Genomic DNA, 27,500 nt, shown 5'->3' on the forward strand with positions numbered 1-27,500 from the left:
ACCCCTCGAGTTACATCCCGTACCTATTTACTGCTAGGTGAACAGGGGCTACACATTAAGAGGCTTGCCCATTTGCCTCGCCGCGCCGAGACTCGAACCCGGCCCTCTCGATTGTGAGTGTGTGTGTGTGTGTGTGTGTGTGTGTGTGTGTGTGTGTGTGTGTGTGTGTGTGTGTGTGTGTGTGTGTGTGCGGTATCTGACACGTTCATCAGTAGACATATTATTATCTGAGATGGAAGGACAGATTAGCAAATGAAAAGAAGGTAAAGAGGGAGAGAGAGAAAGAAAAAAAATAATTAAGTGTTTACTAGAGGCTAATAGGATGTACTAGTGTGTGTGTGTAATTCACCTCGGTCGGCTGCTGGTCATCCAGCCAGTCTTCCCCATTACGGAGCGAGCTCAGAGCTCATAGACCGATCTTCGGGTAGGACTGAGACCACATCACACACAACACACACCGGGAAAGCGAGGCCACAACCCCTCGAGTTACATCCCGTACCTATTTACTGCTAGGTGAACAGGGGCTACACATTAAGAGGCTTGCCCATTTGCCTCTCCGCTTACCGGGACTCGAACCCGGGCCTCTCAATTGTGAGTCGAGCGTGCTAACTACTACACTACGCGGTGTGTGTGTGTGTGTGTGTGTGTGTGTGTGTGTGTGTGTGTGTGTGTGTGTGTGTGTGTGTGTGCCGTGTCCTATATAGCGCCTTTCATTATTAGATACACGCAATTCTCTCTCTCTCTCTCTCTCTCTCTCTCTCTCTCTCTCTCTCTCTCTCTCTCTCTCTCTCTCTCTCTCTCTCAGTGCTATTTATATCTTACAGTCTTGCATTCCTTGACAATTTTTCTAAACCAATTTGTCCTTCATTGCTATTTCTCTCCTCTTTTATCCTTTTTTGTTCCTGCCTTTCTCTCATCCTTTACTCCATACACCCTCACTCTCCCTCTCCCTCTCCCTCTCTCTCTCTCTCTCTCTCTCTCTCTCTCTCTCTCTCTCTCTCTCTCTCTCTCTCTCTCTCCTTAATCCAGGGTGTAATATCGTTTTCTATGCGTTCTCTAGTAAATATGTCCTCTGTTTCTGGATTGGCATTACTCAGAACAGAACATGAAATTAGTGAAGACGAGACAGGTGGTTGACTGATGTGTGTGTGTGTGTGTGTGTGTGTGTGTGTGTGTGTGTGTGTGTGTGTGTGTGTGTGTGTGTGTGTGTGTGTGTGTGTGTGTGTGTGTGTGTGTGTGTTACTAAAGGGGGCAGGCTAATAACTTAAATACTACGAGAGATAAGGCGATTGCTGTTAATGATAAAAAAAGGAGAGAGAGAAAAAATGAGAGTGGATGGGAAAAGAGTGCAAGAGAGAGAGAGAGAGAGAGAGAGAGAGAGAGAGAGAGAGAGAGAGAGAGAGAGAGAGAGAGAGAGAGAGAGAGAGAGAGAGAGAGAGAGAGAGAGACGGAACAAATAAGTCCACAACACAAACGCACACACACACACACACACACACACACACACACACACACACACACACACACACACACACACAAAGGGCACATGTATACAGACAGCAAACATTCAATACAATTCAGTCACTCACCCCTTCCTCATCTCTTCCCCCTTCCTGCCCCTTCCCTTCCCTTCCCTTCCCACCCCACCCTGCCCCTCCCTCCAGCTCCGTCTCTCTCACCTGTCCCATAACCTGTTTCAAGTCTCAGCCAGTGCCTTCCTTCCCTCTCTCCCTCCTTCCTTTCTTCCTTCCTTCCTTCCTTCCTACCTTTCTTTCCCTTCGTCATCAACTTACCTGGGGAGGAAAACCACGCAATTTCAGTCACCTTGATTAACACACACACACACACACACACACACACACACACACACACACACACACAGAGGGAGATGGAGAGAGGGTTAAAATATAAAGGGATGTAGGATTGTCTAAATAAAAGACATATTTGTACAGTACAATGAATCTGATGCGATATTACACTTTGCCCCCTATCCACCTCTCTCTCTCTCTCTCTCTCTCTCTCTCTCTCTCTCTCTCTCAGCCATTCAGTCAGTCAATCAGCCAGCCAACCGGTAGTCAGTCAGTCACACACACATACACACACTACACACACACACACACACACACACACACACACACACACACACACACACACACACACACACACACACACACACACACACACATGTCAATCCGTCACGAGGCAGACAATAAGCACCATGATGGCATTGTTTATTCAAGCACCGACCATTGGCAACATCAGTCACGCGGCGGGCTTGGCAACGATGTCCATGAACGGAGAGGCGACCCTTTGTGCTGGCAACAATGGCACACTTCCCAGCAGCAGCAGAAAGAGGAGGAGGAGGAGGAGGAGGAGGAGGAGGAGGAGGAAGATGAAGATGAAGATGAAGAGGAAAAGGAAGAGGAAGAGGAGGAAGAGGAAGAGGAGGAGGAGGAGGAGGAGGAGGAGGAGGAGGAGGAGGAGGAGGAGGAGGAGGAGGAGGAGGAGGAGGAGGAGGAGGAGGAGGAGGAGGAGTGAGAGAGAGAGGAAGTTGAGAAATGGACAGAAGTTGTGTGTGAACGAGTAGAAGGAAAATTATGTCCCTGAGAGAGAGAGAGAGAGAGAGAGAGAGAGAGAGAGAGAGAGAGAGAGAGAGAGAGAGAGAGAGAGAGAGTAGACAATGCAGGCATACGTAATCAGGGGAGCTATGAAGGTAATGCCTGGGGGTAAAAGAAAGGAACGGAAAGTAGAGAGCAGGTGTTTTGTTGTACTGCAGGAGGAGGAGGAGGAGGAGGAGGAGGAGGAGGAGGAGGAGGAGGAGGAGGAGGAGGAGGAGGAGAAATACAGAGAGAGAGAAAGAGAGGAAAAGAGAAAGGAAAAGGAATAAACCCCTCGGAGCCTCAGGGAAAGGTATTAATCAGAGTTAAAAGTCCAGCATCCGTTCCATTCCTTCACTCCTCTTCTCCCTCCTTTCCCTGGAGAGACACAGAGAAAGTACATACGTCACGGCAGCTGCGGGGCGTGACGCTGGCCGGGGACGACAACAAAGGGAGCGTCTAGTAGTTGGCCATTCAGTTACTCTCATGCAATCTAAGCGCTAATTAACCATTCAGACTAACCGTGGCGAGCAAAGATAAAGCCCAGAGTCCTCAGCTGGTCTTGTTTCGCCTGTCACGCATCGCTGAGCCACGAAACCCACTGCCACTACTCTCCACTACCTAGTCCTCCTCCCCGCGCCTCCCCTCGTCACGTCGCCGCCCGCAGGCATATCGGGAGGAGGGGAAGGGGGTGGCAGCGCTCGTGGTTCCCCTCAGCCGCTCCGGTAAATGGGAAAACAAGAGAACATTTCCACTTGCGAATGGGAAAAACTTGGTCCTCAGAGGCTCTCGTGGAAAAGCGATATCCAGGAATTTTTTTTTTCGCGTCCCTCGCTGGCTGGAATATGTAAACACACGTAGGGATTGCTGGATTGTGTGCAAGGAAGGAGGGGACTTGTTCTTGATTCAGGTCATCGTGTTGATTAAGTTGATGGGTATAAATTAATTAGGTTAGACAAGATGAGGTTTGGTTAATAAATTGTTTAGGTTAGGTTTGGTTAGACAAGATGAGGTTTGGTTATAGGTTCGATTAGGTTAAGTTAAGTTATGTTTAGGTGAGGTTAGGTTAGAGTAAAAAATAATAAAAAGAAAAATCATGAGTTTGTGGTATTTTTAATTTGTTATCGTCTATAAAATATAATTAAGGGGAAATATTGCAGTGAGGAAAGTTTTCATTGTTTATCAGGAAAAAAAGAATGAGTAGAAAGTTAGAGCGGAGAAATTGTAGCGAAGTGAAATAGATAGTAAAAGTTTTGATCAAAAGCCAAGTTGAGAGAAGAAGAAGAGAAGAGACAAGGTGATGAGAGAGAGAGAGAGAGAGAGAGAGAGAGAGAGAGAGAGAGAGAGAGAATGTATGTGTCTGTAAGAAAATGACTGTCTAACACACACACACACACACACACACACACACACACACACACACACACACACACACACACACACACACACACACACACACACACACAATTAAGACTCATTACTACGAGTACACTTAATCTGCAGTGACATTTCCTCCCCGGTGAGTGAAGGAAACTTTTTCTCTTCCTTCCCATTAGTCGAGCACTTCTGGACCAGCTAGAGTCTGCAGGAACACTCCCTCGACAATCGCACACGAACAATCACCAATAACACGACATTCTGCATACCTTTCATCGCCCTGGTTGGTGATATAATGATTACCTTAAGATTATTTATTCGATTCTGGCTCACGTGATTTTATTTAGGTGGAAAAACTAGCACTCTCTCGTAACTCAGAGACAGCGCCATATGTCCTTGTTGCTGTGGCGTTATAATTCATGGTGCGGGAGACAGCGCCATCCGGATGAGCTTAGCCAGTGACATAGGATCGTGCTATGGTCAAAATTATTAGTGGCGTAACTCTAGAGAGCGCTGTAGACGGTGTTATTGTGGCGTTATGGTGCACGGTAAGGGAGGTAATATTATCTCGTGAGGTTGGGCTTGGCTGGGATTGGTTGAGATTGGTTGGGCTGGGTTGAGCTATGCTGGGCTGGGTTGGACTGGACTGGACTGGGCTGGGCTGGGTTGGACTGGGCTGGGTTGGGCTGTGTTGGGCTAGGCTGGGTTGGTCAAGACGGTGCTAAGCTTGGGTGAGTTATGATGGAGGGAAAAGGGCAGACAAGCGGCAGGGGACAAGTATACACAAGGATAAGGACGTGTGATTCTGTTACGGGTTAAAGTTCTCGGTAATCTGTCATAACCTTAAACTTAGCTATTTCAAGGTCTACTGAACCAAGATCTGCTCATCCAGTCCACTCTCTACTTCCTAATGGAGTGTGTTTGTGAAGTCACCAAGATACTTCCTGTAGATCTTGCACTATATGACCTTATAATGTTCGAAGGAGACAAACTACGGACATGGATAAGAAAAAAAAGAAAAAGAAAAAAGCCTGTTAACCTCTTCAATACTGTGACATTTTCCATATTCCTTCTGATTACTATTTGATGATTTTATGGAGCTTCAAAAACTTACGTGGGGATTAAAAAAAAGTGAAGACTGTGGCCATTAATCTTCAGACCTTCACAAACCCTTCCTAATGTCAATAAAATCGTCTAATCATACACAAAACTCATGGTAAAAATGCATCCTTGTACTGAAAGGGTTAACTTGCTGCTCCCATGAAAGAAAAAGATTTCCAAAAAAGTAGAGCGATTAAGTTTGGAAATGTCTTGATGCTCCTCTCGTGAAACAGTAAAAAGTCACGGAATCTCAGTCATAGCGCCACAATTCAGTCAGTATCCCAGACTAACCCACTCCCCGCCACCAATCTCAAAACTGTCACCGCCACGTTTATAAGCTGCTGAGGACTCCACGTCGTGATACGTTGGTCTTTCTTATCTTTTATTTTTCTTTCATCCGAGACGCGATAGCAGGAATCAATAGTGGAGGAGAGGCGGCCATTCCGGGGCTGTGATTGGTGACAAAGCTTAAGGACGCCGAGGAGTCTTTGGGGAGCTGTGGGGATGAAAAATTAATGAGAACACGAGAATATTCCGGCGAAGCGAGCGAGTGTTGGGGGAAATACACGATTCAGATTGATATTATGCTGGTTTCTGCCGCTGCGAGACCTTTTCTTCCTCGCCCCCCCTAGCCTCTCTTTCTCTTTCTCATTAACTATGTATACCGTTCCCAGTGCACAGGTGACTAGTTCCGGCCACGCATTTCCTTCCTGCCAATGCTCTACCAGCCTCAGTTTCTCATTCCCTCTCTTCCTTCATTTTTTCTGCATTCTTCTTTCCCGCCCACCTTTACACTATCTTTTCCTCCTTCTTCATGTCCACTTCTTACACCTGTCCACCTCCTTCCTGACTACTAACTTCCCACTTCTATTTTCTGTCTGTCCAACCTCTGTTCTCTATGTCTTTTCTCCTTCTCCTTTCTCACCGTCTACTTCCATTTCATCCAGTTTTGACTCCACACATACAATAAATCACCTCCCGTTCATGCATCCCTCGTTTCCTTCCCACATACCACCTCAAGTTCCTCTCAGCCTCCCGCGCACAACAAACCAAGAAACGCAAAAAAGAGAGAGAAGAAAAAGATAACAAGAAGCAACGAAGAAGAAAAGTAAGAGGTTGCAAAAAAAATAGAACGAATGAAGGAAAGACACAAGGATAAGGAAGAAAACCATGAAAAAGTGTAAGAGTTTTTGAAACATGATTTTGTATAGAAGATATTCCAAGGGCACAGCTATCTATTTGGGTACAATATATGCAATACTCTTAACATTTTCTTCCTTTTCCTCTCTTTCATTCCTATTTTTCTTACTTTTCTCTCACCTTTAATTCTCAACGGCTCCCAAAAAACAGTTAATCTCGCTTGGCAATCTAACGTACCCGTCCACCTGTGTTGATTAGTGCGCCTCGCTGATTCGCAGGTAAAGGAATTGATTGGACACCGAGCAACGCCGCATGCCTCCGTGTTTGCTTCCGTCACTTGAGTCTGTTGCTGCTGCTTGTTCACTCCCGCAAGATTGAGGCACCTGAGAGAAGCTTCGCGGTGATGCTACGAGTGTCTACATTTACTGAGCAACTGTTGGGATTGTCTGTTCTAGCATTGTGTTTCTAAATGTTATGTTATCTTCTTTCGACAGCGACCTTTAATGGGTTTTAATAGATGTTTTGAGTCTTCAAGGGTGTTTTCGTGGTTTTTAGTAATATTTTTCTTAATGTTTTCTTGTATTTTATTCTCACACTGTATCTCATCTTGTCTCGACGTCTTTTAACTGGTTTTTATTGATGTTTGAGTTTTTGAAGAGTGTTTTCATGGTTCTATTTCAACTTTTTTTAATTGTTGTTTGAGTTTTTGAAGAGTGTTTTCATGGTTCTATTTCAACTTTTTTTTTAATTGTTGTTGTTTGAGTTTTTGAAGAGTGTTTTCATGGTTCTTGAGTTAATTTTTCTTTTCCACTGTATTCTCAAAAGTTTAAATCATTTTGTCTCGATTCTTGTAATATAGTTTTAGCTTAAGTTGTTGGAATTGATGAGGTAGCTTTTCGTGAGTCTAGTGACATATTTTTCGACAGCTTATTCGTAAACACTATATCTTGTATCTGCAATTTTTACACACATTTAAGAGGATGATATGGGCTTGGAGGAGTACTGTCACGGTTCCAATGGTAGTACAAGGAGAGTTCAGCATCATTAACCCCTCGAGTACCATGACGTGTTTCATATTCATTCTGTTTACTATTTGAGGACTTTATACAGCTTCAGAAACTTATGTAGGGAGATTTAAATAGTGATAACTTTGACCATTAATCTTCTGATCTCCATAGACCTTTCCTAATGTCAAGAAAATGGTCTAATCGTACACAAATCTCAAGGTAAAAATGTGTTGCAGTATTGAAGTGGGTAAGAAGAAAACACCCTTAGGTATACGACAAGTCATCCCAGCGGCTTTGAAACCTGTCTTGAGAAAAAAAAAGTGTTAAAAGATATCAATAGAAGGAAGTGGTGAAGGAAAAAAACATCAACGAAATTGGTCCAGACGAGAGAATAAAGAGTTTAGGAAGTGTTAAATAATATCAATAGAAGCAAATGGTGAAGGAAAAAAACAACAACGAAATTGGTCCAGACGAGAGAATAAAGAGTGTTTAAAAATATCAATAAAAGCAAGTGGTGAAGGAAAAACAAAAAACAACGAAACTGAGGAGAGAATAAAGAGTTTAGAAATAATATCAAGAGAAGCAAATGGTGAAAGAAAAAAATACAACAACGAAACTGGCCGTGAGCAAAGTACAGCAATGGTCTCTCACAACGCGTACAATCCACCAGCTGCCCACACCCTCGCAAAGGTCACCTGTGTTGCAATGTTACAGAAAAAGAGACGTTAAAACATATACCTTTTCTTTTTTAAGGCCAGAGATTAGATGCGGACTTAAAAAGAGGGACAAAAACACTCTCCTATATATTTCCTAAAAGGTCAGAGGTTATAATCCAGCCGGTGACGGAAAGAATGCTGGTGTTAAAGCCTCTTATCATCTTTCCTCCTAGGCCTTCGGTAGCTCTCAGGCGCCTCACAACACTAAGACATCCCCATAAAAGAATACCTAGCCGGAGTTACTTTGCGCCTTTAACTAGACACGAAGAAATGAACATATAAAAGAAAAAAAAAAATAATAAAAAGACACTGGAAGGTTGGTATGCTGTCTGTCTTGTGGTTCCTAATCCCCCTCCTCATCCTCCTTCTCCTCCTTCTGCTCCTTCTGCTCTAGCTCATGTATCCTCCGTTTTCTCCTTCTCTCTTTTTCGCCTTCCTTTCTCTTCTCCATCTTACTCTTCTATCGATTTATCTCCCGCCCTTCTTTTCTTCAATTTTTCTTTACCATTGCACACCTCAATAATAAAAAAAAGACACGTGGAAGGTTGCTGTGGCTGTCTCGTGGTTGAACAAATAGACACTGGAAGGTTGGATGGTGTGGCTGTCTGTCTCGTGATTGTCGCATCTACCACAAGCCACAGTGAGGTTTGAGAGCAAGAATGAAATGGTTACGGGCGGCACAGGAACCAGGGGAAAGTAAGTAGGTAGCATCGGTTCCAGGAAGACTAAACTATTGACGTTCATGTTATAGTTTTCAGCCAGACATGCAATTTAAGAGTCATTCCCTTTGTATGCTTTTCAATCTTTCATTTACGCACAACGGAGCTTTGCACAGGGCCGGAAAAAGCTATGTAAAAGAATAACAGAGAGAGAGAGAGAGAGAGAGAGAGAGAGAGAGAGAGAGAGAGAGAGAGAGAGAGAGAGAGAGAGAGAGAGAGAGAGAGAGAGAGAGAGAGAGAGAGAGAGAGAGAGAGAGAGAGAGAGAGAGAGAGAGGAGAGGAGAGGAGAGGAGAGAAGAAGAAAGAGAAGAATAGAAGAAAAGAGAAGAGAATAGAAGAGAAGAGAAAAGTAAAAAGGAGAGGAAAAAGATGAGAGAAGACAAGAGAAGAAAGAGAAGAGAGGAGATAAGAAGAGAATAGAAAAGAGAATAAAAGAGAAGAGAGGAAAAAGATGAGAGAGAGAGAGGAGAAAAGAGAAGAGAGAAGAGAAGAGAGGAATAAAGAAAAGAAAAGAGAAGAGGAGGACAACATACATAATTCTTACTCCACCCAAAAAAAAAAAAAAAAAAAAAAAAAAAAAAAAACATGGAATCTGAACAGCTCTTGGTGATTCCTCGACAACAAGAAAAATTTTCCTCACGTCCCGCTAAATTAGACCTTGTTTCCAGCACCCTCAGACCACGCCAGAATGGAGACTGGGGAGGGGGGGGAGGGAAGGGAAATGGGATACAATGGCGCTACACTGGGTTGGGCTGGGTTGGGCTGATCTGGATTGGTAGGCGATTTGAGACATTAGTGGGTTAAACTGGGCTGGATTGGGCTGATCTGGATTGGGCTGGGCAAGTTAAGACAGTACTGGGCTAGACTGGGTTAAAATGAGCTGTATTGGGCTGGTCTGCATTGAGCTGGGAGCGTTTAGACAGTACTGGGTAAGATTGTGTTGGACTGGGCTGGACTGGACTGGGGTGGGTTGGGTTGGGTTGGGGTTGGGTTGGGTTGGTCTGGGTGAGTCAAGACGGCGCTGGGGTGGGTTACATTAGGGAGAGGAGGGCAGAGTGGCGGCAGGGGAGAGGTATACATAAGAATGAGGACGTATTACGCACCATTTGGCTTCCAAGAAAGATAAAATTCAGATGCAGTGGCTCCGCGTGGTGTGTTTACGTGAGTGACAGCTCGTATCTCCGCCACCTGCCGCGGGGACACTTGAGGAGCGCCTAGGGACCACAAGAGACTAGTAAATGCATGCTACTCTCTTCCTCTCAGCTTGCTTTTCCCTCCCCTCCATTTTTCTGAGTGTAAATGTTTGCTACTCTCCTTGATAGCTCTACTTTCTTCCTCTTTACATGTTTTTTCGTCTTTTTCTCTTTCTCCTCTTCATCTCAGCTTACTTTTCCCTCTCCTCCATTTTTCTGAGTGTAAATGTTTGCTACTCTCCTTGATAGCTCTACTTTCTTCCTCTTTACATGTTTTTTCGTCTTTTTCTCTTTCTCCTCTTCATCTCAGCTTACTTTTCCCTCTCCTCCATTTTTCTGAGTGTAAATGTTTGCTACTCTCCTTGATAACTTTCCTTTTTCCTTCTTTTTGTATGTTTTTCTTGTCTTTTCTCTCTCTCATTCTCCTCTTCGTCTCAGCTTACTTCTTTTTCTCCCTCCTTCTCACTTTTCCCTTCGTCTTAGCGTTCTTTCTGACATTTACTCTCCTCTTTCTTTCTATTTCCATGTTTTTCTTGTCTTTTCTCTTTCTCATTCTTCTCTTCGTTTTAACTTACTTTTTTTCTCCTTCTTCTTCTTCTCACTCTTCTCTTTGTCTTAGTTTTCCTTCTGACTTTTTCCTTTCTCACTTTCATCTTCGTCTTAACTTACTTTTCTTTCTCTCCCTCTTTTCCTCTCTCTTCTCTTCGTCTCAGCTTATTTTCTTACTTTTCTTTTCTTTTTCCTCACTTTCCTCTTCGTCTTAATTTAATTTTTCCTCTTTTAGTCTTCACTCTCCTCTTACTTGTGACTTTTTCCTGTTTGTTTCCCTTTATTTGCTTTTAATCACCTTTTTTATTTTACTTTTTCTTTTTTTTCCTGTTTTCACGCTTATTTTTCTCTTCTTATCTTATTTTTCCTCTCCTCTTCTTGGTAGGAATATTTACCTATTTATTCGGCTAGCCTTTCTTTTTCCTCTTTCTTCCCTCGTCCGTTTCCTCTTAACTCATTTTTTCCTTGTCCTTCTTCCTCTTTTTTTTTTTTTTACCTGTTTCCTTCATCTAATCCACTTTTCCTCTCGTCTCTCTCGTCTCTCTCTCTCTCTCTCTCTCTCTCTCTCTCTCTCTCTCTCTCTCTCTTCTCTTCTAGTTTCATTATTTTCTTTCCCTTTCTCCTCTCCTATACTCTCTCACCTCCTATATTTATTACTGTCTTCGTTCTCTTCATTTTCTGCATCTTCTTCCTTCTCTTCTTTTCGCTATTTTCGTTCTCTTTTTTTCACGTCATTCCTTTATCCATCGTTATCTTTTTTTCATTTTCCTCTTCCCCTTCTACATTTGCCTTTATCACCTGCATATTCTCCTCTTCCATCGTTTATTCTTTTTTCCTCCTTTTTTTCTTTCTTCCGTTTCAGCTTCCTTCTTTTTCTCTTTCTCTCACTCCATTTCTCTCTCCATCTCTTCTTCCTTCCTTCCACTCCTGCATCAAATCTTTCCCCATCTCCGAGCCTTTTTCTGTCATTCCTCCTCCTCTCTCTCTCTCTCTCTCTCTCTCTCTCTCTCTCTCTCTCTCTCTCTCTCTCTCTCTCTCTCCTTTACAACAACTAATCCATTTCCTCTCCCATCTCTTATTCCTTCTTCCACTCTCGTTTCTAATCCTTTACCACCTCCAATCTTTTTTTTCTGTTTTCTGTTTTCTCTCCGATCTCCCCTGCCTGTGTTTATCCTCTTTTCCTCTCCTGTTCCTCTCATCCTGTCATCTTCCCAATCCCTGGTCTTCTCCCGACACACACACACACAGACACACACACACACACACACACACACACACACACAGGCACGATGAGGTCACGTTTGCTAGTGGTACGAAGGTCCTGTGTGTGTGTGTGTGTGTGTGTGTGTGTGTGTGTGTGTGTGTGTGTGTGTGTGTGTGTGTGTGTGTGTGTGTGTGTGTGTTTTACCACCTAAATCTCTCTCTTCTTGGATGTGTATTTGCCTAAACTTGCGCCTTCATCTTCGTTACAACCCACTCCTCCTCCTCCTCTTCTTCTTCTTGCTTCTACTCCTCCTCTTCTTCCTCTTCTTCTTCTTCTCGTCCCTCTTTCTCCCCACTTGTTGATTCTATTCCTTCCTCTCCTTTCTTGGCTGAGTGCTTGCTTGTTTTCTTCCTTTACTTTTATGTCTCTCTCTCTCTCTCTCTCTCTCTCTCTCTCTCTCTCTCTCTCTCTCTCTCTCTCTCTCTCTCTCTCTCTCTCTCTCTCTCTCTCTCTACGTTCCATAAACTTTTCATTATAAACTTTATATACACTAATAAACTTCTACATTCCCTTTTCTTTCACTCCTTCCTTTCCTGAATCACCATCATCTATTCCTATTTCTATTCCACAGTGTTCATGTAAGGCAACCTCCTCCGTCTCACTCACTCACTCACTCACTAACTCACGCACAGTACATCCCAAAGCGGCAACACTTTCGTCTGTCCGTTCGTCCGTTTGTTTATTCCAGCAAACGCTCTTATCTTTCGCGAAGGCTTGTTTACTTATTCTGGGATGTGCGTTTTCCAGGTGGCGGCACGGCTAGGCAGGGGCAGGAGGCAGGGAAGCAGGGCGGGGCGGGAGGAGGAGATGCTTGGCTGCCCCTTCCCGGTCATTCGCTACCTCTCCTAAGCTTCCACCTCTACTAGTTTTTCTCTCCCTTTATTCCCTCTCACATCCTCTGCAGGGTTTATGGGGTGCTCCTCTCCTCCTGCACTCCCTTTTACTGCTGCCTCTCGTCCGTATCACCCACCAATCCGCTTACCCTTCTTAATAAACCGCTACTACAGAGCTTAATATTTTTTCTCAAGCTGGGTCTTAAAAAATGTCTACCCCGTTTCGCTGAGCATGTTTTTCGTGTGAGCAGTTTCCTGAGTAGCTGCACCTGCATGATTTGCTTTACAAGGTGCTTAAAAAGGACCATTACGAGTTTTATCACCACGGTTTTATAAGTCCCCGAGAGAGTACGCTACTTCTTCTCTTTCCTCCCGCCTTGTAAGATGCTTCTGGGTGTCTCACGGTAGTAGTGGTAGCAGTGGTGGTAGTGGTGGTGGTAGTGGTAGTGGTGGTGGTGGTGGTAGTGGTAGTAGTTGTAGTGGTGGTGGTGGTGGTGGTGGTGGTGGTGGTAGTAGTAGTAGTAGTAGTGGTGGTGGTGGTGGTGGTAGTAGTAGTAGTAGTAGTAGTAGTAGTAGTAGTAGTAGTAGTAGTAGTAGTAGTAATAGAGTAGTAGTAGTAGTAGTAGTAATAGTAATGGTAGTAGTAGTAGTAGTAGTAGTAGTAGTAGTAGTAGTAGTAGTAGTAGTAGTAGTAGTAGTAGTAGTAGAAGAAGACAGCCTATCAGTACGCGTTTCTCAGTTATCTCATGAACACCGCCACGCTGACACACACGTTCTCTCGCCTTGCCTTGCCTCTCCTCGTCCAGCCACTTACACGAGCCTCATCATCGCTCACAAGCCGTTTTCTCTCCTCCTCCTTCACCATGGCAGCACAAGTCACACTCAGAGCTTTCCCAAGAACTCCTCCTTCGCCCTGCCTCGCCTCCCAGCTCACACCTGCGGCAGGAGACTGATGAGGGCTATAAATTGACCTCTGCCACCGCCTCCTCCTCCTTCCTTCCTTGCTGCCGGTGATGGTGGTGGTGGTGGAAGGGAGGAAGAGGACACTGTGATGGGGAGAGAGAGAGAGAGAGAGAGAGAGAGAGAGAGAGAGAGAGAGAGAGAGAGAGAGAGAGAGAGAGAGAGAGAGAGAGAGAGAGAGAGAGAGAGAGAGAGAGAGAGAGAGAGAGAGAGAGAGAGAGAGAGAGAGAGAGAGAGAGAGAGAGAGAGAGAGAGAGAGAGAGAGAGAGAGAGAGAGAGAGAGAGAGAGAGAGAGAGAGAGAGAGAGAGAGAGAGAGAGAGAGAGAGAGAGAGAGAGAGAGAGAGAGAGAGAGAGAGAGTAAAGGCTGAACATTCTCCCCTCTCTCTCTCTCTCTCTCCTCTCTCACACAACGACCTCTCATGAATATTATTAGGTGGTGTGTAGTACAAGCGTTTCATTTAACTTTGGCTAACTCGCTCATCTGGGCAGGGGGGAAGTAGATGGTTTGCTCAGGGCACTACCGCCACCATCACCACCACCATCACCACCACCACTACCATCACTATCATCCACCACTATAACTATTACTGCTACATTAACACCTTCACCACCACTACCACCACCACTATTATCCACCAGTATAACTATTACTGCTACATTAACCATCATCACCACCACCACTATTATCCACCACTATAACTATTACTGCTACATTAACATCATCACCACCACTGCCACCACCACCACTACTTTAACACCATCACCACCATCATTATGTCCACAATCCCACGGTAGCAGAAACATAAAATGCAATAAAATAATAATAAGAAAAAAAAATAATAATAATAAGAAGAAAAAGAAGAAAAAGGAAAGTACGTGTAGAAACATAGACAAGTAAGGAATTGTATATATATATTTTTTTAAGTAGGAGAGGAGGCCAGCCAAGGGCACACACAACGTTAAAAAAAAGGCCCAATTTGAGTGTTGGTTCTCGAAAGACTAGAAGGGTTAGCCAAAATGAGGGAGCAAGTACAGGTAATGATAGGTGGAGGGAAAGAGTCAATCATAAAATGCCCTTATTACTTTTACATATATACGCACGGTTAGTTTAGTAGTAGTAGTAATAGTAGTAGTAGTAGTAGGGGTGGTGGTAGTGGTAGTGGTAGTGGTGGTGGTAGAAATAGTAGTAGTAGTAGTAGTAGTGGTAGTGGTGGTGGTGGTAGTAGTAGTAGTAGTAGTAGTAGTAGTGGCAAGTTAATTTAGGTTAGGTTAAGTTACGTTAAGTCACTCGTACTTATATGAATAGATAAATAAATGTATGAAAAATGACCCTTACTTAACTTCCCACTTATCCTAATCACCTGCTTGTCAAGTCCACGCCATCCCAGACAGAACTTGTGACATCAGAACTTCCCCCATCACACGCAGCACCACCAGCGCTCACTACACACCCAGTCCTCGTCTCGGGAAGGAAAATTTTCTTAGCAAACTTCTCATAGTACCTCAGAATGACGATTTTTATACATACATTACTTCCTGATGAGAGTTTAGTGAGTTTTTCGTGATTTTAAGAGAGAGAGAGAGAGAGAGAGAGAGAGAGAGAGAGAGAGAGAGCTTCGAACGCAATCAACAAAAGTTACTATATAGTTCTTTCGTCTTTCCTCCTTTCTCTCTCTCTCTCTCTCTCTCTCTCTCTCTCTCTCTGACACACTCTAGCATTTTCCCTCCTCTCCTGTCTCTCCCTCTCAACATTTCCTCCTTTCGTGTTTCCTTTTCTCTTTTTCCGTTGACCTTTAGATCACTCTCTCTCTCTCTCTCTCTCTCTCTCTCTCTCTCTCCCTTCATTTCCTTTCCTCTCCTCTCCCCTACTCTCATCTTTCTCTTTCCAACTCCTCTCATTCTTCGTCCAATTCTCTCATCCTGCTCCTCTTATTCTTTGTTTCTCTTCCTCCCTGCCTCCTTTCGTTTACTCTTCATTTCCTCTCCTTGCTTATGTCATCTCTCTTTCTTTGCTTTACTCACTCTTTCTCTAGCTTCTTTCTCTTCCCTTGCTTTATCAATTTTCCATTCCTGATTCATCCCTTCTCTTCACTCCAGGATTCCTTACTTTCTTCGTCCACTTCCCTCTATCTACTCATGTCACCCCATTCCTCCCCTCCTTCGTCTCATCCCAGCATCTACATGGCTTAACACGTTCTCCTCCTCCTCCTCCTACAGGCGTTCCAGTGACGGCGACACAGCCAACAGCAGCAAAAGTTCCCACGCGTTCTTGTGTTGTCGTGTTCGTGACAAAGGGTGACAGACGGAGAGAGGAAGGAAAGCAACACGTGAATCAAAGCAATGCAGATAACATAGAGGAGGGAACGCACAGACAGGCAGGGAGAAGGAACACTCAAAGGGTAAAGGTGTTCGAGGAGTGGAAGGTGACATCATTGGCGTGACTAGTTTGTTCGTGATTGACGTGGAAAGTGTAAGGTAAAAGAGAATGAATGGTACGTGAATAGTGAATGTGTGAAGGCGTTAAGGGGTTGTTGGTAAGAGAATAACATATATAAAAAACATCCTGAAATAATCTAACTCAAATAAAAAAAAAATATATAGCGGAAGAATTAAATGAATAGCGTTTCTCAAAAAAAAAAAAAAAAGAAAAGGATAAAAGAAAGCGTTACGTAAGAGGTTGATAAGAGAATAACAGAGACAGGCAGACAAACAGACAAGCAAATACACAAAACTCATCACTCCAAACATAAACACAAACATTTAGGGAACAAAGACATTAAAAAATATACTAACACAAATAATTGATACAGGTTTGAATAAAGAATTACTCTGATAAGACTGTAATGGATGAGCGGGAGGATTAATTGAAAGGAAGTAAACATACGAAAAAAGGAACATTAAAACAGAGACACAGTGAGATAGACAGCGAGTGAAATAGAGAGAGAGAGAGAGAGAGAGAGAGAGAGAGGAAAAAAGTAACAGAGAACACTAATACGAAGAACGAAAGAGGAAAAAGAGACAAGAAAGAGACAGAATGAGATAGATAGCGAGTGAAATATAGAGAAAGAAAAAAACAGAGGGAAAAAGTGGTAACAAAGAACACTAATACGAAGAACGAAAGAGGAAAAAGAAACACAGATAGATAATAAGTAAAATAGAAAGAGAAAGAGAGAGACAGTGAGAAAAAGAAGTAACACAGAACACTAATACGAGACAAAAGAGTAGCAGATGGAGAGAAAAATGCAATAGTACACGAAAGAGAAAGACTAACAGGGATATAGAGAGACAGACAGTGAGAGAAAAAAAAGGAGAAAGAGAGAGAGAAAAAAAATAAAACGTAGTGGACTGATACGAAAGACGAAACAGAAATTAAGAGAGAGAGAAAAGATTAACAATAGAGCAATAGCGATAGAAAGAGAAAGATAACGAGAGAAAAAAAAATAGAAAGAAAGATATGAGACAACAGTGATCTAACATATATAAAAAAAGACTAAAAAAAAGGAACTAGAGAGGAAAGAAAAACAAATACATCACACCAAATCAGAGTAACAGAGATATAAAAAGACACGAGAGAGAAAAAAAAGGAAAAGTAGAAAGAAAAACAAACAACAGTGAACTGATATAAAACACGAAAAAGGAACTAAAGAGAAAAAAAAAGATCACACAAAGATAATAAACAGAAAGAGAGAGAAAAAGAAAGAAAAAAAGAAAAGAAAAAATACTAAAGTGAATTAATTGAAGCGAGAAAGGAATGATTAGAAAATGTGACCGTCAGGTGTTTTACTTTCTTCACTAATTAGCACACCTGTGTACCTGATAGCGGCGCCCTAGGTGAACTGAGCCCCGTGGTGTACCTGGGTGTACCTGGGTGTGTCTGGAGCCCTCCCCTCTTCCCCTCCCACGGCCTCCTCCCCCCACCACCACCATAGGGCTCCTGGGTCTCACGGTGTTCTCTCGATGGGCACCGAAAAAACCCTCTCTCTCCCTCTCCCTCTCTCGCCCTTCTCCTTCCTCTTCTTCCTCCTCCTCCTCCTCCTCCTCCTCCTCTTCAAGCACGTCCTCCTCCAAATCCCTCTTCCCTGCAAACAAAGCCCTCCAGCGGTCCAGCTCCTCCACTTCCTTCTCCAACACATCCTCCTCCTCCTCCTCTTCCTCCTCCTCTTCCACTCTCCTACATCCGCTAGAAATCCACTTCCTGGCTGACCCTTATGGCCCTCCAACATCCACGTCACCCACGCCAACAACACCCACAGCAACGCACCCTCACGAATCCACGCCCGCTGAGCATTCACCATCAACAGCCGCCCACACGCCCATAGAAGGCTCAACACACTCTTCTCTCATATGGAAACGTGAAATTCCTCTCCCTAACTCCCTTCCTCCAACGCCCATCACTCCCACGACCCCCGCGCCCCCCAGCAGCCTCCCCAAGATCCAGGTGTGCGGGCGTGGGGGCGTGTGGTGGGCTCTGAACGCGGGTGTGTTGCTGTTATACCGGGACCTACACGCCCGCGGAATCTGTACCAGCGTGCGGGCGGAGGTGGTACCCTTGTTCAAGGTAGGTGGTGGCCTTGTGATTGTTGTTGTTGTTGTTGTTGTTGTTGTTGTTGTTGATGTTGTTGTTGTTTTCCTCCTCTTTACTTTCTTCCTATTTTTCTTCTCCTTCTTCTGCATTTTTTTCCTCTTCTTCGTCATATTCACTTTCTTTGTTTTCGTTCTTTTCTTCTCGTTATTAATTCTCTTCTTCCTCTGTCTTTATTTTTTTTGCGTAATTTTCTTCGTCTTCTCTTGTGCCTTTCTTTTTCTATTCCTTCTTTCTTTGTCTGTCCTCCTTTTTCTTGTTCTTGTTCTTGTTTTAATTTTTCCTTGTCTTAATAATTTCACTATTCTTATTCCGTCTCCTTTTGTCTTTATTACCATTATTATAGGATAGAACACGCCAATTTAACTCGTCAGTCACATGAACCCACCCACCCACCCACACACACACACACACACACACACACACACTGAACGCCTCCACAACATCACGAGCCTCAACACAAACTATCAAAAAAGTATAAAGAAAAAGAGAGAGAGAAAAAAAAAACAGCCAGTGAGTGAGCAAGCGAGGAATTCGGCAGAAATAATGATGGGAGGAGGACGGGACGATGCAGACGAGGTGGAAAAAGGAGGACGTGTTGTCATAGCGACCTGGTGAAGCACACCTGAGTGATGACAGGAAACAGGCAGGTGAGGTGATAATGATGGGCAGGCGAAGGTGATAAGGATAGGTAGGTGAAGGTGACAGGGATAGACAGGTGAGGGTGATAATGATAGAGGTGAAAATGATAGTAGGGGAAGGTGATCATGATAGGTAGGTGAAGGTGACAGTGATAGACAGGTGAAGATGATAATGATGGAGAGATGAAAATGATTATATGTGAAGGTGATAATGATAGAGAGGTGAAGGTGATAATGATAGGCAGGTGAAAATGATAATGATAGGCAGGTGAAAATGATCTTCCTGCCATAGACAATCCATCACATAAACACCCACCAGTGGCTACATAATCCCTCGAGAACAAAAGTGGGAACAATACTCATTTTTATTCACTGTGATACATAATTCAACGCATTGTTTTCAATATTTTCAACATTTCTTATTTTCCTACAAGCTTAAGCTGAAGGGCCTTTCGCTGTGCTGTCCAGTTTTCTATACTGCTACATGAGGTAGGAAGGGGACGAAGCACCTAAATCCTTTGTTAACCTTTGTAATTGTTTGAAATCTTTACAAATGACGTAAAACTATTTGAGATAAAACAACAGCAAATTATCAAGAGTTGTGAAGACTGCAACACTTTACTTTCATCATACCACATTAATCGCAACAACATACTCCATGTAGGCAACCATTAACCCCCTTCAGTACTGAGATGAATTTTCACCTTGATTTTTTTACTTGCATGAAGATAGGTCTGTGGAGGTCAAGAGAATAATGACCAGAGTCTCTACTATTCTAATCCCAACAGGTGATTCTGAAACTGAATAAAATCGCCAGAGAGTAACCAGAATGAATATGAAAACGCGTCCTCGTACTGAAGGGATTGAAACATGTGTTCTTAGGATCTTAAAAAGCAAGGTGCATTTTTTATTTTATAATTTGACTGTGACTCCTCATCCTTCATGGCACCGTTTTGTGTAAGAAGAGCAGTTTTACGATTCACCATTCACCGCCAGACGAAAGGGGGAGGGAGTGGCTAAAACTGAACTTTCAATACAGTGTCTGCAGTTTCCTCTTGGCTCAGTTAAATCATCTTGCGTTATCGATACAAAAAGAGAGCAATTGTACTATCCACCATTCACCGCCAGACGAAAGGGGGAGGGAGTGGTTAAAACTGAACTTTCAATACAATGTCTGCAGTTTCATCTTGGCTCAGTTAAATCATCTTGCGTTATCGATACAAAAAGAGGAGAAAAGAACAATTTTACACCATAAGTAGTGAAACATTTGAATGGCTGTAATATCAACAATCCTATAGCAAGAAATACAGCAGGGACTAAGGACCACATGTTCTCATCTTTTCTTACGTTGCGTCGACAAACTTTAAAGAAGGTGGAGAGGACTGTTCATTATGCTGGGAGCTTGTTATCAGCATTACCCGTGAGGAAAACATGGCCATTAGCATCGGACTAATCATCTCCGTGACATTTCAACAAAGTAATAGTGAGAGCGCTAAAGAACGTAAGCCTGAGAACGACAAATACACAAATTGAAACTGAAAAACAAAAAAACAGGTAACATAGATTTGACGATGAATTAATTACAGTAACTTCAAAGTACTCTTGAAAATTGTTAATCTGAATAACACCAACAGCGGCTCTCCATTACAAAAAAAAAAAAAAGAAAAAAGAAAAACACTAAGGTATAAAACATTGGAAGGTATAAAATAAAAGAAAAAAACAGAAAGAAACAAAAGCACACACACACACACACACACACACACACACACACACACACACACACACACACACACACACACACACACACACACACACACACACACACACACACACACACAAGCTTGTCCTTTCTAAATTAAATCATCAGATCGAAAAATAAAAACTTGCCTGAACTTGTCAGAAATATACCCTTAAGCTCTCTCTCTCTCTCTCTCTCTCTCTCTCTCTCTCTCTCTCTCTCTTGGGAAAGCGGCTTCCTATTTTATCCCGAACATGAAATCAAGTCGAGTAATTGAAGGTGACGGTCGCTCTACTTCAATTACTGGTGGGCGACGGCCTAGAGAGAGAGAGAGAGAGAGAGAGAGAGAGAGAGAGAGAGAGAGAGAGAGAGAGAGAGAGAGAGAGAGAGAGAGAGAGAGAGAGAGAGAGAGAGAATTTCCTGTTCTTTTACGTGTGGATTACTTGGAACTAAACTGTGGCGTCGACGTGGGGTTATAAAATTCTCTCTCTCTCTCTCTCTCTCTCTCTATTTCATTGTTGTAAACACACCTGCGCCCTATCTTTCTTTTTTTCTCTCTTTCTTTTTCTGCCTGTTTGTCAGTCCGTCACTGTCTGCCTCTCTGCCTGTCTGTAAGTGTTTTTTGTCCATCTCTCTCTCTCTCTCTCTCTCTCTCTCTCTACATACTTTTATCCTTTCCTCATTCGGCCGTTTTCCATTCTCCTCTTCCACCTTTCTTGTTCCGGGTTTGCTTCGTTCCTCTCATCGCTAATGACTCTTATCGCAACCCTCCCTCCCTTCCTCCCTTCCTGCCATCCTAACTACTCTTCCCTCACCCTCTCATTCTCTCCCTCCCTCCCCTCTCCTGTCACTTCAATCTTCCTACTCTATCCTCTCTTCTCCCATCCATCCTTCACTCTCTTGTCTCTGTTCTCAGCCTTCCTGGTCTTCCATCCACTTTTTCTCTTCTCTAACTATCTCCGTCTCTATCTGTCTCTGTCTCTCTCTCTCTCTCTCTCTCTCTCTCTCTCTCTCTCTCTCTCTCTCTCTCTCTCTCTCTCTCTCTCTCTCTCGTCTCTCAGTCTTTCTCTTCTAGCAAACGCCAACCCCTTCTGTCTTTTTCTTTTGGCCAATACTCTCTCTCTCTCTCTCTCTCTCTCTCTCTCTCTCTCTCTCTGTCTCTCAACCAAACGCGAACACCTTCTCTGTTTCTGTCTCTTTTTAGCTAATACTCTCCCTATCTCTGTCTCTCAACCACCTCTTCTAGCAAACCCTAATCCCCTCTCTGTTACCGTCTCTTTTTAGCCAATAATCTCCCTCTCCCTCTCTATCTATCTCGCCCCCCCTCCGTCCTTCTCTCCAGCCAGACTAAGTGGCGGGCATCACCAGCGCCAATTAGCACGAGGTGACGTGAAGAGCGGCAATCACACACTCGCTTTTATGATGCCTGGCACATTTTTTCCCCGCCAGCAGGACACGCGGCGCCACTCTCCACCCTCCTCCCTCATCCCCTCGCCCGCTAAAAGGTCGGTTAGATGGGATTCCACGTGGGGACGCATCGCTAACAATTTGAATAGATAGAGATAGAGATTTAAGGACATATGAACGTAAAGGAAGCTGCTGGAATCTGACAGGTCTATACGTGGCAGTCCCTACGTGAAATTGGAAGGTGAATAGGTAAGCTTAGGGTAATTAAATATGAAAAGTGTTAGTTTGAAGGCATAGAAAACGAGACATCCATGGGTGACTGAGCAGGGTGACTGGACTGGAGTGGGGAATTAATGGGTTGACTGAAATGAACTGTGGGGGAATGAATGGGTGACTGGAATGAACTATGGGGAATGAATGGGTAACTGTAATGAACTGTGGGGAATGAATGGGTGACTGGAATGAACAATGGGAGAGATAGGTTGGGTGAGTGGCATGCTACGGTGAAAGGAATGCCTTGAGTCGGGTGTTGTGTTGAAGAAGTGGCATGGAAGAGTGAGTGGTATGATGGGGTGTGAGTGGAAGGAGGGAGGTTTCAGTGGAGTGAGTGAAATGCTAAGGTGAAAGGAATGTCTTGAGTGGGGTGTTGTGCTGGAGGAGTGGCAAGGAAGTGGGTGTGGTATGGTGGAGTGTGAGTGGCAGGAAGGAAATTTCAGTGGGATGAGTGAGGCTGTGAATGAGACTTGTGGCATGAGTGAAGCATAATGTAGCATGAATAACAATGCAATACACTAACAACAGGATTTGAAACTGCAAGAATTAAGAACACTAAAAGAGAAACAGGAACAGTAATCGAAGGAACAGAGTAAAATGAAAAAAGAACAGAATAGAACAATGAACAAATTACTGAGAGGGATGAGATAAAGACGAACGGTGTAGGATGAGTGCAAAGTGAGTGGCATGAATGAAAGGACACAGGACATCACCAAGCATGAGTCACACCACGAAGGATCGTTGACATTGATCTCACACGTGTAAAGAAGTACTTGTTTTTCCTTTTCCCTCTCTCCTTTATTGGCAGTAAAAGCGCTTCACTTACTTACTGGTCTGCTCTTTCTGCCCCCTCCTTCATATTCCCGTGAAACTATTTGATGTGTAAATTAACAAAAGGTTCTATAAAAATTTTGCGTAACCACCCATCGTCATTTTCTTATTCATGTTTTCACTTCCTCTTCTTCCTCTTCCTTTCTTTCTCCTCCTCCTTCTCCTTCTCCTTCTCCTCCTCCTCCTCCTCCTCCTCCTCCTCCTCCTCCTCCTCCTCCTCCTCCTCTTCTTCTTCTTCCTCTTCCTCTTCTTCTTCCTTCTCCTCCTCCTCTTCTTCTTCTTCTTCTTTTCTTCCTCTTCCTCTTCCTCCTCCTCTTCCTCTTCTTCATCCTCTTCCTCTTCCTCTTCCTACTCCTCTTCTTCCCCCTTCCTCTTCCTATTCCTTTTCCTCTTCCTCCTCCTCCTCATTGGTGATTCTGTGTCATTTTTCTTCTTCAGTCCGCGGGTGATGTGTAAAAGTGCCAAAGGGAAGATCTAATAACTGTCTTAAGGTATTGCATATGGACGAGAGAGAGAGAGAGAGAGAGAGAGAGAGAGAGAGAGAGAGAGAGAGAGAGAGAGAGAGAGAGAGAGAGAGAGAGAGAGAGAGAGAGAGAGAGAGAGAGAGAAACACTAGCTGCAGGAAACACGTGGCAGGGGAGAGACAAGAGAGAAGGAGATTAGAGGACACACATGTAAATTTGAAGCCTCGAGACACACGTAGGATTCAGGAAAGTGACAAAGGTCTGAGCTTTCACCACGTCCTGAAGGCTTCGTCCCCTCCATGCACGTGTCCCTTCCTATCACCAAGCCGCCTTCCTGTGTCTGGATCCCCGAGAACAGGCGGCTCTTTGGCACACTATTGATTACGCCCACTTTGCTTAGTCGAGTAACACATTTCACTAACTATGCTTTATATTTCCTTTCAATCTCGAATAAAATGAAGGAAAGTAGAGGATTGATTAGAGAAGAAGAGAAAAATGGGAAGAAAATAAGTCAGTAGGCAAGGGACAGTAGATGAGATAGAAAAGATATGATAAATAGAGGTGACATTTCGTTTTCATCTCAAGTCCTTCAGTTTTCTCAGTCGAGTAGTACATCTCATTTACTCTAACAAAGCTCCATATTTCTTTTCAACCTTAAGTCCTTCAGTTTGCTAAAATCTAAAAATGATCAGGTTTTGTAAGACTGACAGACCACGGGACTGTATTTTCCCCTTCCTATAACGTAAATTCTTTCAGGAGGGAGGTCTGAAGGTACTGTATAAACCCTCAATCTCTCTCTCTCTCTCTCTCTCTCTCTCTCTCTCGCTAAAACAAACTCGTGTTCCGTTCGGTTTATGGCAGACAAGAGCCGGTGGACCATCGGGATTAACAGCAGCGTGGCCGATACAGCAAACATGTATCCCGCGCGGCTGTCTGGCAATCAATACAACGCAGCACACCCATTAACTCCCGCCGCGACCACTGACAGCCGACTCCCTCCATTTGAGTGGGTGGGATTGTTTCTTCAATTTACAGTATTGGCAAAACTCAAACACTTCACACCTCTCACTCTCTCTCTCTCTCTCTCTCTCTCTCTCTCTCTCTCTCTCTTTGTGTGTGTGTGTGTGTGTGTGTGTGTGTGTGTGTGTGTGTGTGTGTGTGTGTGTGTGTGTGTGTGTGTGTGTGTGTGTGTGTGTGTGTGTGTGTGTGTGTGTGTGTGTGTGTGTGTGTGTGTGTGTGTGTGTGTGTGTGTGTTATGCTAAGGAAGACAAATTTACCACGAGTCGTCTTGTCTCTCGTATTTCTGTCTGCCTTCACTAATGAGTCATGTGAGGCAGCTTATGTATGTGCCTTTCGTTACGTGCACGCCTTCCCCGCTCGCTCTCGGCTCAAGGGAGGGAGTGATGCAGCCTACCAAGGAGAGCTCGTCTGTGTAAAAGTCTCACTGGTAAGGAAAAAGTAGTGTCTAAATTATATACAAATCGCTCCATCCTTTTTTCCTGCATCGTTTCAGAGAGAGAGAGAGAGAGAGAGAGAGAGAGAGAGAGAGAGAGAGAGAGAGAGAGAGAGAGAGAGAGAGAGAGAGAGAGAGAGAGAGAGAGAGAGAGAGTATTAGTGAGATTTTTATTCATTTATCCATTTCATTTTCTAGATTCCATTATATACACAGAAAATAAATGTACAAGAAAGTAAATAGATGAAAATGAAAAAATTAGGAAAAAATCGACGTAAAAATAACAAATTTCCAACTTAAAAGAAGGAGAAAGTGAAAGAGAAGGACGACGAAAATGGGGTGAGGAAGACGACGAGAGGGAATGCGAGAGCGAGAGCGAGAGAGAGAGAGAGAGAGAGAGAGAGAGAGAGAGAGAGAGAGAGAGAGAGAGAGAGAGAGAGATGCAAGAGTACAGGAGAGAAGGTAAAATAGAAGATAAAAGAGATAAAACAACGAGAGAAAAATAAACAAAAAAGAAAAGGAAAACGGAGAAGAAAAAAAAAAAAAAAAAACGTGAGTGGGGTGAAGACAAACTTAATCCTTTCATTACTTATTCCACTCCAACTATACTGCAACAATTTTTCCTCCTCGCCCTCGCCCCTCACTGACCACCCCATCCCACCAATTAAAACTTGAACCCCACCCCATACACTTTCCTTCCCTGTAATGGTCCATGAACCGAAGCTATCAGCCCACTCACTCATGAAACCTACACTAAAGTCCCCGTGCCTAAATCGCCCCTAAACCACCCACACGCCTACACACCCCACGCACCTCCGCCACCCACCCTCCCATGCACTAATGCTCCGGTGCCCGCCGTTACAAAACTCGCAGGGAAGGGTAGTGAAACACGGCAGACAATTTGCGCAGAGTTGTTGAAGAGACCGAACAAGCGCGTGAAGAGCTGCCCACGGCTCGGAGGACCCTTTGATGACACAGCAGACAAGGAGGGAGGAGAACTTGACGTTGGGTTTAGGTGGAAGTAGGAGAAGAGTGGAGGGAGGTAAGTAAAGTTAGCGGAAAAGAAGAGTGGATATGTTTCTTTTATGTACGTATGTAAAAGGAGCACTAGTGAAGAGAAGAGGGAAAGACAGGCTAGCTAAGGGTACCAGTATCTAAAAAGAGTAGTCAAAATAAGTACACAGAAATATAACGAGTGTCTTAACCCGCCTCTCTCTCTCTCTCTCTCTCTCTCTCTCTCTCTGTCTCTGTCTCTGTCTCTCTCACTCATTCACTAACTCACTCATTCAACAGTTCAGGTCACAGGAAGGGGAGAATTAGAAGCAGGGAGGTAGATCTATACTTTACTACCAGAAGAAATGAAAGACTGAGAAGGATTGTTAACTCTTCCATTGGTGATGAGAGAAAGTAGAAAGCCTTGTGCAGGGAGGCCACGGCAGGAGAGGAGGCAAGCTAATGGTACAGTCAGAATATCAGTTAACGTGAGAGATGAATCTTTGTCGTTGAGAGAGAGATAGTTACATAGATAGACATATATAGATAGAACATAGATAGATAGATAGATAGATAGATAGATAGATAGATAGATAGAGAGAGAGAGAGAGAGAGAGAGAGAGAGAGAGAGAGAGAGAGAGAGAGAGAGAGAGAGAGAGAGAGAGAGAGAGAGAGAGAGAGAGAGAGCTGAAGATAGTTAGAGGAGAGAAGTTGATGAGACAAATTGGTTTCTGATCCCACCGTGTCAAAGAGAGCAGTGCGATTGGAACCCTCTCTCCTCCATGGATGAGAGGTAGAGGCGGTTGAGGGAAGGAGAGAAAAAGAAGCAACGAGAGAATAAGAGGAAGGAGACAGATAGCAAACCAGAAAGGAGAGAAAAAAAAACTGGAGGAAGAAAAAAAAAACAAGGAAACGGAAAAGAGAAAAGGTCAGAGGAAAAGACAGGGAAAAAATGGAGGGAGGAAAGCAGATAGATAGCAAGCAAGAAAGGAGAGAAAAAAAACCGGAGGAAGAAAAAAAAATGAAACAGGAAACTGAAAAGAGAAAAGGTAAGAGGACAAGATAAGGAAAAAAAGGAAGAAGGAGGAAAGCAAGCAAACGAATGAGGAGATAAAAGAAGAGTGGAAATAAGGAAGGTAAAGGGAATAAGTGAAAAGTAGAAAAAAAACAATTGATACAAAAGGAACACACAAAACAACATCTTCATTTCTTTTCATCTCCTGCATCATCTTCAAACGCATACAAGTACAAACAATAAGGAAGGAATAAGAGAAATAAGAAGAGAGAATGCGAGGAACGATTGAAAGGAATGAATATGCAACGATCGACATCTGTTCCCTCTCCCTCTTCCTCTCCCTCTCTCCCTCCCTCTCTCTCTTTCTCTCTCCACTCTCCCGTAAAGGAATATATGCACGCAAAAATAAACTTACCATTCAATTATTAAACTGGAGGTAAAGTGTGTGTGTGTGTGTGTGTGTGTGTGTGTGTGTGTGTGTGTGTGTGTGTGTGTGTGTGTGTGTGTGTGTGTGTGTGTGTGTGTGTGTGCATTTACAGAACCAGCTAAGCCAATCAATCAGCGGGACACGAGCAGAAAGCCACGCACTCGGAATAAAACTTAAAAAAAAAAACGTCATGTGTACAAAGCATCACGCATTAAAATT

The 27,500-nt window shown here is 43.7% G+C and overlaps 1 protein-coding gene and 1 long non-coding RNA gene across 4 annotated transcripts in view; both read left to right on the plus strand.

The window, feature by feature from the left end:
• Positions 1-17,102, plus strand: part of LOC123514033 — a 56,478-nt gene extending 39,376 nt beyond the window's left edge. Inside the window, exons 2-3 of one of the 3 annotated variants that reach the window (XR_006677500.1) lie at positions 15,675-15,949; positions 16,268-17,102. This is a non-coding gene — a long non-coding RNA (uncharacterized LOC123514033). Of the gene's footprint in view, positions 1-15,674; positions 16,058-16,267 lie in introns of those variants that run through there. The other 2 variants (XR_006677499.1, XR_006677498.1) reach the window with 2 other exon arrangements.
• A 190-nt stretch (positions 17,103-17,292) lies between these two features.
• Positions 17,293-27,500, plus strand: part of LOC123513888 (flocculation protein FLO11-like) — a gene marked incomplete at its 5' end in the record, with an annotated part of 201,810 nt that continues 191,602 nt past the window's right edge. The window contains one exon of the mRNA XM_045271347.1: positions 17,293-18,015. Within this exon, the coding sequence (XP_045127282.1) occupies positions 17,293-18,015 (723 nt within the window). The remainder of the gene's footprint in view (positions 18,016-27,500) is intronic.

Source organism: Portunus trituberculatus, chromosome 37 (genome assembly GCF_017591435.1).
Source record: "Portunus trituberculatus isolate SZX2019 chromosome 37, ASM1759143v1, whole genome shotgun sequence".
NCBI classification, from domain to species: domain Eukaryota; kingdom Metazoa; phylum Arthropoda; class Malacostraca; order Decapoda; family Portunidae; genus Portunus; species Portunus trituberculatus.